The sequence below is a fragment of the Pipistrellus kuhlii genome, unplaced genomic scaffold, assembly GCF_014108245.1.
Source record: "Pipistrellus kuhlii isolate mPipKuh1 unplaced genomic scaffold, mPipKuh1.p scaffold_m20_p_35, whole genome shotgun sequence".
NCBI lineage: Eukaryota > Metazoa > Chordata > Mammalia > Chiroptera > Vespertilionidae > Pipistrellus > Pipistrellus kuhlii.
The window spans coordinates 2,353,763-2,371,063 of NW_023425535.1; the positions used below are offsets into that span (position 1 = coordinate 2,353,763).

Sequence of the window (17,301 nt, forward strand, 5' to 3'; positions counted from 1 at the left end):
GACTCATCTTTGTATGGGAACCCAGCTTAGTGCCACAGCCACGGGTGAGTTCCTCTGCCCTCTGCTGTCTACTCCCTCTCGACCTGGCACAGGGAGTGAGGTCTTGCCTGTGTGGGTAAAGGTAAGCGTTGTTGGGACAGAGCATCTCTCGGGCTCTGAGAACAATCGGACAGGAATGGACAGGGAACCACCCCCAGCGGCAGGGTCAGCCACGTGATCACTGAGTGATACTGAACACAGTGCATTCAGAAGAGGTGATCTCAGAGGCAAAAGGCATTTAGTGAAGTGACTTGTGTCAGAGTTGATACAAGACGAGGGAGGCCCCAGGGAGTGAGAAATGGACGTGCAGCCACCAGAGCCTTGCCCTGGGGGAGCAGCGGCCGGCAGTGCAGGGCCCGCAGCTGTGGTTGGTGCCTCGGTATTCACCCTCTGTGATCACAGAACCTGATGCTCTGGGAAGTCACTCCCCTCGGGGTGGTCTCTGTCGCTGGGTGGGACTGACTCCACGCCCAGGATGGGGGTGGGCACATGACCCTGCCCTTGCCTAGGAAAGCGCCTGGTTTGTTCTGGAATGGGTGCTAACCTAGTTTGGGCGGATGAAAACCACTTTGGGGGATTTTGGCTAAAATTGCAGAGACAGAGCATTCCTTGTGTGGCAGATGTCCTGCGGGATTGGCTACAGCCTGAAGCTGTTGGGGCGGGGATGCCCTCACCCTGGGAGTCTGCTGAGGACAGCCAACCAGGAACCCCCCTGGGAGACGGGCAGCCACGGGGCCTGAGGACCTAGGAGCCCGGAGATCTAACTTGCCTGGAGCCAGGCCTGTGTGGCCGTCAGGTAGGGGAGGTGACCGCTTCCGTTAGTTTGAAATGGCTTCCTACCACTGTCACTGGGTCATTGCCGCAAAGTCCACACGTGGAGATGAACGCTTATATGAAGCGAGCAACACGAGATCCGGGCTAACATGCAGCTTATACATACACCAGGCTCCCATTACTGCTGAGCTACTGGAATACATCCAGCCCCGCTGGTCACCAGCCACCTGCCCCAGTGGCCCTGCTCCCCAGGCCTCCCTGACCTTTGCCTGGAATGCGCGGGCTCCACACGCTCCGCCAAGTGAAGTTGTTCCTGAAACCAGGGCTCTGCGGGCAGCCACCACAGGGTCTCTGATCACCAATGGCCGCACGCTGCAATGTCCTGTGTCACTTCTCTCACCGAGCCTGCCAGCAGCATCTGACCATTTGGTCAAGCACAGCTGACCACGCCCTCCTTGAAACACAAGCTGATTCTCAGGAAATATTCCCCTCTGCCTTTCTTTTCTTTCTTTCTTTTTTTTTTTTTTTTGATATGTTTTTATTTATTTTTATAGTGAGAACAAGGGAGAGAGATAGAAACATTGGTGAGAGAGAATCATCGAACAGCTAGCTGCCTCCTGCACGCCCCCCCCCCCCCCACTGGAAATTGAGCCCACAATCTAGGCATGTGCCCTGACCAGGAATCGAACCAGTGACCTCTTGGTTCATGGATCACTACTCAATCACTGAGCCACGCCAGTCTTTCTGGATGTAACTTTCAGTCTTTTGTGCTCGTTCCTCCCCATGTCCTTACCCACTAAGGTTGGACACCCCAGGGCACAATCCTTAAACCTGCAAACACCATACATAATGCTCGATCGGTAAGTGATTTGAATGGCCTGGCGGTCCCTGTTGCATAGTCAGGTGAATACCACCTCCAGGACACCCCTCCCTGCCCCACCTTCACTCCTGGACAAAAACAGCCCCCTTCTGTTCTCGTCCCTAACAACGTGCCTCTGGGAAACAGGGTCCTTGTGAGGGGCGGCTGTGGAAGGTCAGGGAGCCTAGCACCCCTGCTGGGATGCTCCCTGTCCTCGTGTGTACACTGAACCGGACCCGCACACAGCGGGCCTTCCATGAGCTTCTGAGTTTTCTCAGAGTCTCACACAGGAAGGACAGGCCTGGACTGCGTGCACCCTGCCTTGGGGCGGATGCCCAAGCCTGGCACCTTTTGCCAACCTGCACCCACCCACTACAGGCAGACGGCTTTCTGCCATTTTGTCTGGAATAGACCACGTGGGACACCCAGGCTGTTTGCAGGGGTGTGGTCAGCAAAGGGAGCTTTAGGAGGAGGGGGAGGGAAGAGTGGGGAGGAGTAGGGACAGTAAAGGGGAAGGCGGACAGCGTGCTCCTGGCGTGGCAGCTTCACAGTAGGACCGGGCGAACGAGGTCAGAGCCAGGCCAGTGCCGTGGAGAGCATGCTAGACCTGCCCTCGCTTACCTGAGGTGGTGGGGGTCCTCTGGAGCGCCTTTCCCCTTCAGGCTGGGCTGGAAGGAGCAGAAGCTGCACAAAAAAGGAGAGGATCATTTCGTCAGCCAGAGGCGACCTTCCAGCACCACAGAGACACTTTCAGAGTCAGACTAGGGACTGGGTGCTTGGCCCTCCAGCCCTCCAGCCACCCCACCTGTGAGCAGCGGACCTGAGGCCGCTCTGATAACCCCGCCCTCAGCACCTCTGATCACGCTCAGCCCTGATAACAGCCATAACGACAGAACGATGTCACAGTGAAAATACGTGTCTCAGATTCCTCCTCGGCCAATCTCACCACACGGCTGTGCCCTGGGCACAGATGCCACCTCAATTCCAGGCTCACCGAGGAGGGCAGGGTGCTGGTGGGCACCACTCACCACGGAGCTAGGGACACACAGCTCCTAGACGAACTGTGAGAACCTCAGCACCAGGAGTCACGGGGAAAACAAACTGTGGGTCAGCCCGCACGCCCACGGCTCCAGCTCGGACTAAAGGGGCCGGAGGAAGAGTCAGGGGGCCACACAGGCAGATTGGAAGCACCAAACAGGGCGGCTCCCGGCTGCTGGGCGTGCCCAGCGCTGGGCAGACAGCCTCTCTGCGGACTGGTTTTCTCCAGGGGCACGGCAGCTGGGCCGGGTGCCCATGACCAGCCAGGGCCACCAGGAAGCCAGGCTGGACCCTCGGAGTGCACGTGGCCTGGAACTTCAGGGCAGGATGTCAAGTCTCACCTCACAGCTTCCGGCCAAAGCAGAGCTGAACCGCGCCACCTGTCACTCCAGCTTCTGTGGGATCTGCTTACGGCTGGGAACCTTCCTTTCCTGTCCCCTCACTCCCCACACATCCCTATCTATTTAGCTACAACTTTAATAGTAACAAATAAATAAATATCAGCATTACCCTTTTCTTAGCTTACATTGCTGAGATGGATTAACCTATTGGGAGAGAGATACTAAACTAAACAGCAGGCTTCTCTCTTTAAGGAAAAACTTGCTGGTGCACAAGTGGAAATCCGTGTTTGGAATTCTTTGCAATTAAATGTAAAGTTAGAACAATTAACACTGGTAACTGGGATCAAAAAGGAAGATAAAGCTAGAAGAATTCTTGGATAATTAGACAATAAAGCCAGAACATTCTGGAATGCTTGTCAAATCGCCAGTTTCTGGAACATGTGAGTGCACAATTTTCCCTCCTTCAGTCATTTCTGTCCTAAACCCCTTCAGTCCCTGAGACGGATCCTGCTTCCCAGGACCGAGCAGAGGCTTTCTCTGTGCTATTCAGCAGCTCGGTGCTGAGTTCCTCCTGGTGTCTAACCTGCGTATTCCTCGCTGTGGGCCGAGGACCGTTCTGAGAACAGCGCTGAGCAGTCCCTGCTCCTCTGCCCCCAGCTCCTGGTCAGTTTGCTCAGAGGAGGAGTTTCAAACTCTTACCTTTTGAAGACCTTACTCCGATCGCTGTTGTGGAAGACAAAAAACTTGGAGCATCCATTTTGGAAAAAGATCTCCAGGGCAATGTCCTATAAAGAGAAACCCTCTTACAACCTCCTGATTCTCAGGCTCCCGGCGGTCTGGAGACAATCCCACTTACAGTGGGAAGAAATCACGTACTGATACCTACGTGCCACTCTGTGTTACCTCTCAGGTAGATATAGAAACACTAAAAATGTAATTGTCTTATTTAATATGTGCCCCCAAATGTGCCAGGTGCTGTATGTGTAACAGTAGACAAGACAAGAGGTGGTCCGCATTCCCTGGAGGAAAACAGGGGCCCAGAGAGGTGCCCATTTGTACCAAGGTGGCAGGGCCGTGGTCAGGGACAGGTCCGGGCTGGCCACACTGCCCAGGACCCTCAGCTCACCCACTTCTGACTAAGCCCCTTGCAGAGAAATGCATGAGGTCAGGCAAAATGAGGACCCACCCTTTGTGGGCAAAGCAGCAGAGAGGCAGGCCAGAGGGAGAGTCAGAGGCCTCAGCATGACCCCTGATGCTTTCTGATATTTTTTAAATGAGTCATTCCCCACCACCCCCCACTCAGACTATGAGTCATCCTTCTTCCTCCCCACCCCCCCAATCACACTCCCCTCCTCCCAAGGCCTCCCTGAGCTAAATTACACGCCCTAAGAAATTTATAGTTGAAGGCACTCTTACTCCTTCTTCAGGTGAAGCACTGCCCCCTGTTGGCCTTTGCAGGGCAGACACCCAGCAGAGAGGGCAGAAGCACTGGTCCCTCCCTTCCCCTCTTACAAGGGGTCCTGGTCCTGATCCTGCCCCTGCAGGAGGGCCCTGGCTGGGATCAGCTTCAGTGCAGAGGGCGGCTGCTGGGGCAGGTGTGTGCGGCCACAGGGGGCCCCAGATTCTTCCTCCCCTTGCCACTGGCTGCTGCTTCTAACCTTCCGACCCAGTGACCCCCCTGCAGTGGGGCCGGTGCACCAGGTGGTGCTGAGGCTGCACCGCTCTGCCTCCGGAAGGCGCCTGCTCTGCTCAGGGCCTGCGTGAGCCCTCCAGGGGCCCGGCCAAGGCTAGGGGACCCTGGCTGAGGGGCAATCAGTACTCTAAACCACTCAGCCCAGGGGGTTACCAGGGGCCTAGAGAGTGTGGGGAGGGGAGGGAAGGGAAGGGACGGCAGGCAGCTGAGAGGATCCCTGGTCAGAACAGGGCAGACTGGCACTCGGCTCCCGGCATCAGCGTTGAGTCTGGTATTCCTGAAGACCCAAGGGAATCCCGGAGGATGTGCCTCCCACCCAGAGGGCACCCATGGCACCTTGGCCTTCCTGGGGCGTACCTGCAGGAGGAAGCGCGCCTGCCGGAGCTCCCGGAGGTCCCTGTAGCTGTGACGCTGGCAGGAGTAATGGTCGGAGGACCTGTCTTTGCTGCACAGGTTGAAAATGAATGGGTCACTGATGCTGAAAAGACAAGAAGATGTGCAGTGAGAAGGTGTCTTGTCCTGCCCTAGCCCACGGCCCTGACTGAGTTTCTGGGGCATCCTGGGGGTTCCAGGGTGGCTGCCCGCAGGGTGCCAGCACCCACTGACCTGATAACCTCTGACCCCGTCCTCATCAGCCCTGCCCTGAGAAGCAGGAGGGGTGCCAGCCTCCCCCCGGGGAGAGGACGGCGGGTCGGTGACAGCCTGCAGGACAGGCGGCGGCCCTCGGTGGTGTGTGTGAGAAGTCCCTCTGAGCACTGTGTTCAAGATGGATGGGGGGAGTGAGAGAGGTGCTCTCCTCACGTTTGGAGAAATTTCAAACTCTGAAAATGGGCCAGAGAGGTGACGAGATTCCACAGGAAGCCGTGGTCAGCGGGCCCTCCGGCAGGGTGGGGAGAACACCCACCCTGCAGGGCTGTGGGCCGGGAGCAGTGGCCTCTGGGGTGCGTACCCAGAGCCAGGGACCAGCCACGTGGCAGCACGGCTCAGCCAGGCCAGAGCCGCTCCCATAGGTCAAAGGGCTCCTGTGGGCAGTTGAGGGCAGGAGAGGACTGGGGATTTGAGAAGCCTCGCCGAGAAGCACATGTGCCCTGCCCACAGACCCCAAGGACCTGGGGTGGAAGGGCCCCAGCCCGGGCATGGCAGCCGGGACCCCCTGCTCAGCTCCGGCTTCAGCTGCGGGCTGGCCTGCACCAGCTCTGTGACTCAGGTCCAGGGGACACCGAGAAGGCGGGCAGCCCTCGCTCATCCATGGGACCTGCAGCCATGGTCAGAGCTGGTGTCCAGCGTCTACAGTGCTAAGAGCTTGGACTTATTACCATGCTGACTGGTCACTGCCGAGTAGAAGGGAGAGTAACTCGAGGACACAGCCTGAGCCCACTGCTTTTTTTAATATATATATATATATATATATATATATATATATATATATATATATATTATTTCAGAGAGGAAGGGAGTAGAGAGAGATGGAAACCTCAATGATGAGAGAGAAACATCATTACTTGGCTGCCTTCTGCATGCCCCACACCCATGATCAAGCCTGCATCCCTGGCATGTGCCCTCACCAGGAATCAAACTGTGACTGCCCGGTTCATAGGTTGATGCTCAACCACTGAGCCACGCAGTCAGGCAAGCCTGAGACCATTGTCCAGCCCCCTGCACAGCCAGGCCTCAAGGACGTGGGTCCAGCCCTTTGCAGCTCCTCCTGCCTCTCAGAGGACCAACCTCCCAGAAGTCCTGCTTGGAGCCAGGCTGCCATAGGACTGACCCAATACCAATGTGGCTTCGTTCTGGATGCTTCCTCTTGGAGGCCTTCATTGAACACTGCTGCCCGGAGCCAGTGTTCATCACTAATGCCTCCCTCCGGGGAGAGGATCAGCTTCCCCTCAACTCCTCTGCCTCCCCGTGAGGCCGCAGAGGGATCTGGTGCCTCCCTGTGGCCGCGTCAGACAGCATCACAGGCCAAGATCGGTGAGCATGGCAATAACTCCATCACCAGTCATTACTCCACCCAGCACACAGGCACTGGCAGAATTCACACTGGAAATGTGCTCTCAGCATCACTCACTAGATCACAAACACTACCGGACTCTCGGACTCTCCTGGCTTATCTCTATCTCTGGAGTTGACACAGTGCCTGGGGCAAGGCCGACTTTCGGTAAGTACTTGTCTAGTTGACTGAACAGAGAAATGCTGCTCTACATGCTGACTGAGGGCAGAGCTATCCCGTGACAAAGAGCTGATTGGACAGTTTGGATTTTCACCAAATGAATCAAATGGCATACCTTCTGAACTTGACCGCCACAGCTGTGGGTTAGATTGTTTCCCCCCCACAGAGAGATGTGGAAGTCCCAACCCCCAAAACTTTGGAATGAGACTTTATTTTGAAATAGGTGAGTGGCAGAGGTAATAAAATTAAATGAAGCCATACAGATAGGCCCTGGTCCAATATGACTAGTCCCCTATAGAGAGGGTGACTCAGGCAGAGCTAGACACGCACAAGGGGGAGCACAGGGGGAAGCCAGGTGACAGGAGAGACGCATCTGCAAGCAAATGAACACTGAGGATGGGGGAACTCGGAGGCCGGAAGAGGCCAGGAAGGGCCGGCCCTGGAGCTGCAGAGCGAGAGTGCCCGCCCAGAGCTGGCTGCTGACTTCTCGCCTCTAGGACTGACGCATCCATATCTCAGACCCCAAGGACCCAGAGTTTTACACAAAAACTGGCTGTTTTACAGCCCCCCAGTTTTTGGTACTTGATTACAGCTGCCCTAGACCCCATGCCATTAGCTGCAAAAGATCCCATGCAAAGCCACGCCTCCTAAGAAGACTCTGGGGCCTGAGGAACACTCCACAGCCGAAGGGCGCTCTGCTGGGCGATGTGCGGCATTCCTGAGTTTTATTTCCGATTATTGATGATTTATGGTACATCAGAGCCGCTTTCAGGGTCTAATGTTCAGCCGTGCTCATCGTGAGGCCGTCTTTTAGAGAAACATTTCAGGGTCGGCTTAGCTTTATTCGGAACTGGCCTATTTATACATCTCCCTTGGTCTCCGTGGTCAAGAGAAGACTCAGTCCCCATTGAGCTGTCGACATCAAGCAGCGGCTGAGAGCTGCCGTGGAGCGGACCAGCCCTCCAGAGCGCGCTGCCTGGTTTGCAAACCCTCCGGAGGGGAGATGATTGGCGTTACCCATACAATCCCCCAACGACAGGCCAGGGTAGCCATCTGTTCTCACTCCACTCCCACATGCATTCTAGAAAAGACAGTTTCCAGACAGCACGGCTCCCTGGTCCTGCCAGATCCAAAGAGTACAAGCCACCCAGCAAGTGGGCTTCTAGTGAAAAGTGTGTGTGGGATCTGAGTACTATGAGATGCATCTCATCCACACACTTCTCCTGATCAATAAGGTCTCATCTAACCCTGACTGGTTTAAACCAGAGCTGAGGAGTGAAGCAACAGCTCGTGCAAGTCATCACATGGGCTGGCCCTGAGCGCAGGGGCAGGAGCTCCCATCGGCCCCAGAAAGGCACGTCTGCAGGCCCATTGTCCGTATCGATCAGATCAATAAAACATGAGCCAGAAGAAGGGATGGGATGTGTGCGCCAAGTATTAGTTATGCCTCTCCTGCCCTCGGAAAGCACAGAGGACTCCCAGCAATCGGTAAACGTTTGGAATGAATAAAAGATGAAAGTTATCAGAGAGAAGAATGCCGATCAAAGGAGGGGGGCTGACATCTATTTTCCCTCTCCTTAAACTCCTGTCCTGACGGGGCTGGAAACGAGCTGACACATAGGGATTAAAACTCTTCCTTATTGGCAGGTCCAGCTCTGACTCCCTGTCCATAGTCCACGGCAGTGGCTCTCAGCTGTTACCTCTCAGCATCGGCACCAGCAGAGAACTTGGTGACCTCTCAGTCCTATCCCAGATCTGCCAAACTAGAAACTGGGGTGAAGGTGGGTCCCAGAAGTCTGCTTTAACAAGTCTTCCAGGTGATTTGATGCAAGCTAATTGGAGTGTCACTGGGCAATCTAAGAGGGGTTTTGTCATCATGTTAAACCCTGGCTAACCAGGGAAGTCCAGGCTTCTCTCTGGATGAAGAAATCGTCATCCATTTTTTCCCAAAAGCAATGGTCAACTGAAAACATACAACTTGACAACTGGATTCTTGGCAACAGTGCAAACATGGCCGATGTGGTTCCAACGGCGGCACTCCATAACACAGAGAACTCATCAGTAAGAACCCAACTGAACCCAAATAGACCGAGTGCAGTTGGTCCTAAAAAAACGATCTTCAGTTTCCTGCCAAAGATCTCTGGTGTAGTTGGTATAAAATGACTCTTCAAATTTCTACTAAAATCTCACTCCTTGCAAGCCCCAGATCTTCCTCTGGTAGCCCTTCCTCAGCACACCCCTTGCCCCGTGCACCCCAAAGAGTCCCTGCAGAGCAGATGTTTTGTCCTGTGCTGCTAGTGTGCTCCACCTTTTTCCCAAGGATCCTGTGTGCTGGTGGCACTTGCTGACCATGAAGGGGCAGTGCCTGATGTCTTAATTCAGTGAGCAACCAGCAAGTTGCCGAACGAGTGAGCTGATGGTCTGGATTTCGTTACCAATAACCTACAGAGAGGCCCTCTGTCCCATGGTGGCCCCACACCAGAGGAGGCACAGGAGCTGCCATGCTGTTCTGCACCCAGATTTTAGCTTTGGGGATCCATGATCAAAGTGCCTATGCCTTAAGGTTCTTCTGTTTTATCTCATGGTTCAGTTTCTGGCCCAAACCCAAGCCCACGGCAAGAACGAGTGCCAGGGCTGGGGGAGGGTGGCTGAGAAGGAAGCCTGGGGCTCGGGGAGGAGTCCGAGGGGCAAGGGGCACTCACCTGGATAAGCAGTGGCGGGTGCAGTAGACATCGCCCACGGGAGAGAGGGTGAAGTTCTCGCAGACGTAGAAGTGCTGCTGGCCAAAGAGCAGGAGTGCCTCGGAGACCAGGTGGCCCTGCACGACCACCACTGAGTACTTCTGTGTCACCTGGAGGGGAGGGCACAGAGTCAGCCGAGGGCAGAGAAGCATGGCTGTCACTTTTGTGACAGCAGGACAGCAGGACAGAGCTGGTCTCCTAGTGGGAGTGGAAGCCACACCTATAAGAACAAAGCCATTGCCCAATCTGTACTGCGCTTCACAGTCTAAGTGGCACTTCTACACCCAACTCCCCGTTCAGTTACCCGCTCTCCCCAGGCCAGCGCACCCCCCACGCGTGCGGATGATTGAGAGCTTGCTGCCGCCTTCCGCACACAGCCTTCCTCTCAGGGCGGCCCCTCCACAACTGCCCTGAACCTCCTGCAGTGAACAGTGAGGAACCTGTTTGAGTGCCGGCTTCTCAGTTATGGAAGCAAAGGAGCTTGTCCAGGGGCCAGCTGGGAGGTGGCTGAGCCAGGACAAGCACAGGTCTGCTGAGACCCACAGTGCAAGACTGTGCTGCTGTCTACAAGGCCAAGGCCAGCCCATGGGTGTGCAGACAGGCACTGCTTCCTCTTTCAGACTTCAGGGCTGTTCTCTTGGCAGCTGGAACATTGGCAGCTTTCCAGAATGGCCACAGCTGGAGACAGCACCAGCCAAACGGCGCCTCCCTTCCCCAGGGCAGTCTGTGCCCAACAACTGGCCATCCAGTGCCCATGCGGGAGGACACCAGAGCTCAAGCTCCCGTGGAAAGAGCTGAGCCTCTGAGCCTCTGAGCCTCCACTGAGACCACCTCTTCCCTGCCCAGCCTGGACCCTCACTCCCAACAAGCCTCTAGACTCAGGGTTGGCTTTCCAGACCTGGACATGGCTTGGTGTGGCCCAGAGTCCTACACCTAGGAGGGACTTAGTGGATCCTTAAATGGAATATATTTCCAAAGAAATCAGTGAGGGAAAAAGTAAATTCCAGATGACGAGAACCCGAATGGACCAAGAATAAGGCCAGCCCAGCATTTTCAGAGGGTAGGTCTATGCCAATTCCAGTTACACAAAAGAGGAGCTCACTTTGTTTTTATTTTTACTTCCAACCATATGACCACTGTAACCCATTAACCAATGTAATTTTTACAGTTGGGCAAGGGAGGTTCTACTCTGATTTGTAAATAGAATTTAAAAGAGGTCCAGAGACAAGAATCTCACCAACGATTGGAGCCACGTTTCCTCTCACCTTGGGGAGCAGGGAGGAGGACTTAGGAGAGAACAAGCCCTGCATGAGCTATCCGGCTTCTGTGTCCAACGTGATTGGTCTGTGCGGGCTAAGGGTCACCGCGGGCTGGTTCACTACCATCCAGGACAAGCCATTCCTGAACTATTTCTCCTGAGGACAAGTCAAGGGTCTTGGTTCCCGTAATAAACCTGCTGGGGACAGCTGGCTGTCCGGCCTCCTGCCTCTACTGGACCTGGCCCTCAACCCACCTTCAGAGCCACTTTCAACACAGACTCATTTCAGCTTCATTCATTCATCCAGATGTTTATCAACTCAACAGCTATGGACTCAGCACCTACTGCCTGCCAGGCTCTGAGCCAAGCGTGCAGATAGAGGGAGGGACAAGATAAGCAATAACCCTACTCTTATGGGACTTCATGTTGGGTAGGGGAAGATGGCTGGCACACAAACATGACAACCAATAAGTGATTACAAATGGTGATGGGTGCTGAGAGGGGGAGCCTGGGTGCCTGGTGATAAGGCAGAGAGGAACTTGGGGAGCAGGGAGGACAAGCTGAGAGAACACATTCCAGGGAAAGGGAGCATTCCATTCGGAGCTGAGACAGGGAGGGAGAAAAGAGATCAGTATGGCGACACAAAGCTGGGAAGAGGGGGTGCTTAGGTCATGGGGCTTGAGGCCTGGTAGGCCCATTGAGCTTCATTCAGGTTTCAATAGAAGCTGAGGCAGGGTCATTTCTGAAAGCGCCACTGGATGGTGGATGGATTGGAAGGAGGGTCACAGCATGTGGCTACTTCAGCGGTCCTGAGGAGGGATGACGGCTTTGATGGGTGTCAGAGGGGATGGGGAGGAAGGGGGGAGTGATTGAATCCAAACAAGAAGAGGTAGAACTGATGGACTTCTACTAGACAAGCTATGGGAAACCAAACCAAACCAAACCTAGGAAGGATTGGGGATCGTGTCTTCTTGGGGACCGAGGCAGGGAGTGGAGCCCCCAGCCTCCCTGGCAGCTTGCCCCGAGGCAGCCACGGTTACTGTGCGGCTGCATAGAAGGGGACCGGATATGTGTACTCCAACCATGCACCTTGGCATAGCATTGCTTTCTGTTGGAGACACTTGAGAAGCAGCAGGTACCGCAGGGCACCCTGGCCTCGCCTTGGCTTCCTGGAAGCAAGAGACACAGCCCATGTGAGTCGGGAAAAGGAGATCTGGATCAAGGCTGAGAGACCTGTCCAAACAGACCGGAGCTAACCCTACCTTCCTCCAGCTCCCCGCCTGCTTCCGTTCCGCCGACAGGGATGCTCTGTTGGACCTCATGTGCACACACCGACGCCTATGCACTTCATGTGTTCCTGTGAAGGCTATGTGCACATGTGACATCACCTGTGTAAGCTTTTCCTGTTAAGCTGTGTCTGTCAAGGCCACCCTCAGGCCAGCCGGACACTCTGACAGGAGAAATCCTGTGAAACCAGAGGCACGTTTTTCACACTGCCCTCTGTACACAGCAGCGCGTTGCTCTCATTGCTGTTTTGCTCTGTCTGCCCGCCTTGGAGACCCTCCAGGCCTCTCCTGTGGAGCTGTCCCACCCTGTTCATGGGCGCGACGACGCACGCCAAGTGAGAGGCGCGATCCCCACTTCCTGTGGGTAATGGTCTAAGGCTCTGACATCACAGAGGCTCTACAGTGACCCTCTAGCACAATGTCTCTCTACACACAAGTGAACCTGGGGGTAAATCCCGACAAGCAGGACTGCGGGCCTAGACCTGGCTTTTAAACCCCGAAGCTATTGCCAGATGCCCTCCCACAGGTGGCACCAGGCGCACTCTCACCGGCACTGTGAGGAGGGCCACACCAGGCTTCACACTGTTCTCAGGCTCACCTGTGACACGCGGGACAGTGACACCAGCCCTGGCCTCTGCACCTCCAATCCCTCACCCCACCATGGTGCCCGCCTTCGCCCAACCTCTATGAGCAGCATCGCCATGGTCTCTGGGTCCTTCCTGTCGGGGAGACTAAGTAATGATGAGAATAAACCCAACCGCAGGGAGAGTGTCTGGTGAGAGCCAGGTTAATAGCTTAAACATTGATTCTGGTGGAAAAATGACATTAAAAACTGGAAAATGAGCTGAAATGAACTGTTACCTGCTCTCCCACTTCAATCACCCCAGGAGAGCTCCACCTGGGTTGCTCATGATTTAGAACACATGTGTCAAACACAAGGCCCGCGGGCCAAATCCGTCCCGCCTGGCCTTGCAATGTGGCCCGCACCGCGCTGTCATCACTGCACTCCGCTGCGTTTCCATCACAATGACAGTTTATGACTGTTCAGTAAACCATTCGGCCCGCGATTTAGGCTGGATTTCAGATTTTGGCCCCTTCTCTGATTGAGTTCGACACCCCTAATTTAGAAGTCCCTCCCGCCACATGTCTGTCCATGGCTTTAGAGTAGGGGTGTCGAACTCAATCAGAGAAGGGGCCAAAATCTAAAATCCAGCCTAAATCGCGGGCCGAATGGTTTACTGAACAGTCATAAACTGTCATTGTGATGGAAACGCAGCGGAGGCAGTGATGACAGCGCGGTGCGGGCCACATTGCAAGGCCTGGCGGGACGGATTTGGCCCGCTGGGTGAGACATTGTCACCCCTGAGTAGGAAATAACTGAGGCGTGCCTCCCCCCCCACCCCCCTGCCCCGGCCCTATGTGAAAGGGACAGGTGTCAGGAAATCCAAAGCTGAAGGGAGAGGGCAGCCATGTACTGGATGTCCTGGAGGCCACACCCAGGCCCTCTGGGAGCCAGGCCTCAGACAAGTCAGAGCAGGAGGACGACACAGGCGCTCCAGGTCCTTCCACAGGCTCTGTAGTGAGGGCAACGCCATTTCCAGGTGGAAACCAGGCACAGAGCTGTCATGTGAGGGGCTCAGCAGAGAGCGGACCTGCCCATCCTCGAGTATCTGTGCAAAGTCTACTACAGAGAATGCTTTAGCTGCCCATGAGGATCCTGCCCACACGGATCCTGCCCAAGCGGATCCTGGGTGCCTTCTGCACACCTCTGCCTGCCAAGCTGCCCTGAGCAGGACCGGTGACCCTGGCAGGTGGGAGGACGTGCTCGTTTTTCAGGAAAGCACAGCTGGTGGAGGGAAAGGTAGGGCTCACAAGGAGAGAAGGGATGTGAGTGAGTTATGTTGCCTGCCTGTGGGGTCTGGCATCTACTCCTCACACTGCGATCATGTTGAGATGAGCATTCAGGCACACAAGTAATCAAAGAAAAGGGTAAAACTATACAGAGGTACGGCTTTGTGAACACCTATTTGGCAAATCTGAAAAGAAAGAACCGTGTGGACCTGTGCACAGCTCAACTCTCAGGTAGGCACAGCAGCTAAGCCGCCTGCCTTCCTGTGCCGCCTCCACAAAATACACCAAATGTGCACCTACATGGCCTCGGGCGCCCTCCAGCCCTGGCATGCGGAGGCCACATGGACGGAGGGGCCGGCACTAGTGGACAGTGATGTGCTACAGGTTCTGGAGGCTCTTCCCAGCGCAGGGGCCAGCGTGAGCTGCATGAAACAGGACCTGCCGGCTGGTGGTTGAAACAGAGCGCGGTTCTCGCTGGGGCAGCTCTGCATACTGGGAAGCCTGGGCCCGCGGGTCTCGGACCCTCCCTCCAGCTGGTACATGTGAGACCACCTGGGGGCTTGACTAAGCTCCAATTCTCAGGCTGCAGCCCAGAGGTTCCCGCCAGCGGTGCAGAGTGGCCCTGACATCTGCATTTTAGCAGCCACCCCCAGGGACTCCGGTGCAGGTCACCTGGAGACTGTACCTGAGACGCTGGCCGTGGGCACCAGGAGGCTCTGAAAGGCCAGGCCTCACCTCAGGAAGCATCTCGCAGGCCTCCAGGTGAACATGCACGCTGAATTGCCCACACCCTCCTAGGCACACGGGAAAAGGGGGAATGAAGGCCTCCAACAAGAGAAATGGAGGCACAGATGTCTGGCCCAGCACAGCAGGCAGCTGCCGGCGCTCTGCAGGACAGCAGGGTGACAGAGGTGACATCAGATAAGGGGTTCCCAGGCAGATAAGGGATTAAAAAGATAAAAATGGGGGGATCATTCCTAGCGATGAAGTCCAGAGCCAGCTGGACATGTTTGCAGAGTACAAGTAGTTCTGTTTCTTTAGAGGACAGGGTCTGAGGTGTGTGTGTGTGTGTGTATATATATGTGTGTGTGCACATAGGGTGAGGGAGGCAGGGCCAGGGAGGGGCCAGGCCAGCCCAGAAGTGGCTTTGCACAAAACATGCCCAATATGCCGAGAGCATCTCTGAAGGTTAAGGAGGGCTGACATGACAGCTCCACATTCTAGAAAGTCTGCCATGGGTTCCCCCGATGCGAAGTTCAAACATGGGAAGGTTAAGGCACTTCTTTGCCTACAGACTCCTCTGTGAAAATCCCCGCAATGAGCTGGCTGCTGTTCTCTGCTGGCCGCTGCTCTCGGTCATCCACCCGCAGCAGAGGTCTCTCTCCCTGTGAGCCGCTCCTTTCTACCCAGGTCAGACGAAGGCCTCACCCGGAGTTTGCATAAAAATGCAGAACGTTCCATTTTAAATGTAAGGGAAGAGGCAGCAATAGCGAAAACCGCCTTGTGGCCAGGCCCGGGCCTCCCTGCCCGGAGCAGCGCGTGGAGGCACAGGGACCCTCCTCGCAGCACAACTGACATGCACGGCATCAACCTCCATTCACGGCAAATGGAGCTGTTCGCAGAGAAGCGTGTTTGTGGCTCTGGGAATCATTAATCAATGACACAAAACAATTACTGTCCCAGGTATCGCTGGAGGCGACCAGAGCTCCACTGATCACAGAGAAACCAGCGAGCTGCTGCCACCCAGCTCAGGCCTGCTGCTGCCCGGGGCCCGGAGAGGGGGCGAGGGGAGGGGGGTCAAGCCATCCAGAAGCCTGGAAGGAGGGTGTTCTCTGAAGCCCCGTGGGCTGTGTCTGGGAAGGCAACAGACATGAGTGTCGCTGGAGAGGAGGGGCAGGGTCTCCACAGGGCTGCCTGGCTCCTTAGTGGCGGCCCTGGGAAGGCAGGGCTCCGTGTTCTGAGCTGGGCACACACCCGCCACGCACTCTCTGGACAAGCTTTCCCTTAGAAAAAGCACCGGCCACAGGTTTTATGAAGACATCCGAATTAGGCCGTTCCCCGCTTATATCCAACACTTGCTGCCAACTGTCTCCCCACAAGCAGAAGGCATCAGCCAGAAGCGCAGGAACACCTCCCTACATGTACACACACACACACACACACACACACCTGCCTTCTGTGTCTTCAAACACAGTCATGGTCAGGGTCAGTGCAACAGTCCTTCCTTCCTCTGCTTCCTGCCCCTGTCCGCTCAGGCATGCCCAGGCGAGCAGGCTGGCATATGGTAAGCCTGCTCTGTGCCAGGCAGACGCCTGTGTGAGGGACCTGAGGCCTGCCCGTCTGGCCACCGCTAGCAGAGGTCCTCAGGAGGCCCAGCCTGGGAGGGTGCTGAAGGCCAGGTTGGCAGAGAGTTTATGCAACTTGCCTGAGGCAGGGCACTGGGAGACAGAGGATAATGAAGTCACATGAACTTAGCATGAGACAGACCTGAGCTGGAGCCTAGCAGTTCCGGTGAGCGGCCCCCAGGGCCCTGTTTGCCATCTTTAAAATGGAGCTGACAAAGCCTCCGTCACAGGGCCACGGTGACACTAGGCGAGACGCTGGATGGCAAGCACAAAGCAAGGGCCCAGATGACCAGCTGCCAAGGTTGCCGATGACGCAATAGCCAGCAGGGTGATGCCCCGAGTCTGTCTGAGCACTCGGCCTTGCCAAGCTGCCCCTGCACTAATTGCTGGCATCTGCCTGCCTGGTGGTGGTGGTAGGGAGAGTTGCCATGATGGCCAGCCTTTGCCAAGCCATGTCCCAGCTGCTCCCAAAAAGGCTTCTACCCAATGCTTGCCCCTCCTGAGCCAGGGTCCCCAGGCCATGACAGCAGCCATGACAGCAGCCCCTGTTACAGTTACAAGCAGGTGGCCTACCCCCGAGCCCCTACCACCCCTCTGACCCCCCCCCACCCCCCCCCCCCCCCCCCCCCCCCCCCCGCAGGCTGGTCCCCGGCATGTGGCCTCTGACATAGCTGTGTCTCCCCTGGGCAGAGCCCATCATGCTTACGTCATAGAAGAGAGACAGGGATGAAGCCAAGCCTGCCTGTTGAAGCCACTGCAGGCAGACTCAGAAGTAGGCAGAGGCCTGCGCCCTGGGGGGAGGCAGTGGGAGGACGGGGCGTGGCGGGCACACCGGACAGGCTCAGCCAGCAGGAGGCCTCTGCCTTAGCCCAGTGTGGGCAGGTGGGCACCGGACCGCGAGGACCT

The 17,301-nt window shown here is 56.0% G+C and overlaps 1 protein-coding gene across 1 annotated transcript in view; it reads right to left on the bottom strand.

The window, feature by feature from the left end:
• Positions 1–17,301, bottom strand: part of WDFY4 (WDFY family member 4) — a 235,169-nt gene that overhangs the window by 52,462 nt on the left and 165,406 nt on the right. The window contains exons 44-47 of the mRNA XM_045570637.1: positions 9,617–9,765; positions 5,102–5,222; positions 3,751–3,836; positions 2,294–2,356 (exon numbers count right to left, since the gene is read on the bottom strand). Of these exons, the coding sequence (XP_045426593.1) occupies positions 2,294–2,356; positions 3,751–3,836; positions 5,102–5,222; positions 9,617–9,765 (419 nt within the window). The remainder of the gene's footprint in view (positions 1–2,293; positions 2,357–3,750; positions 3,837–5,101; positions 5,223–9,616; positions 9,766–17,301) is intronic.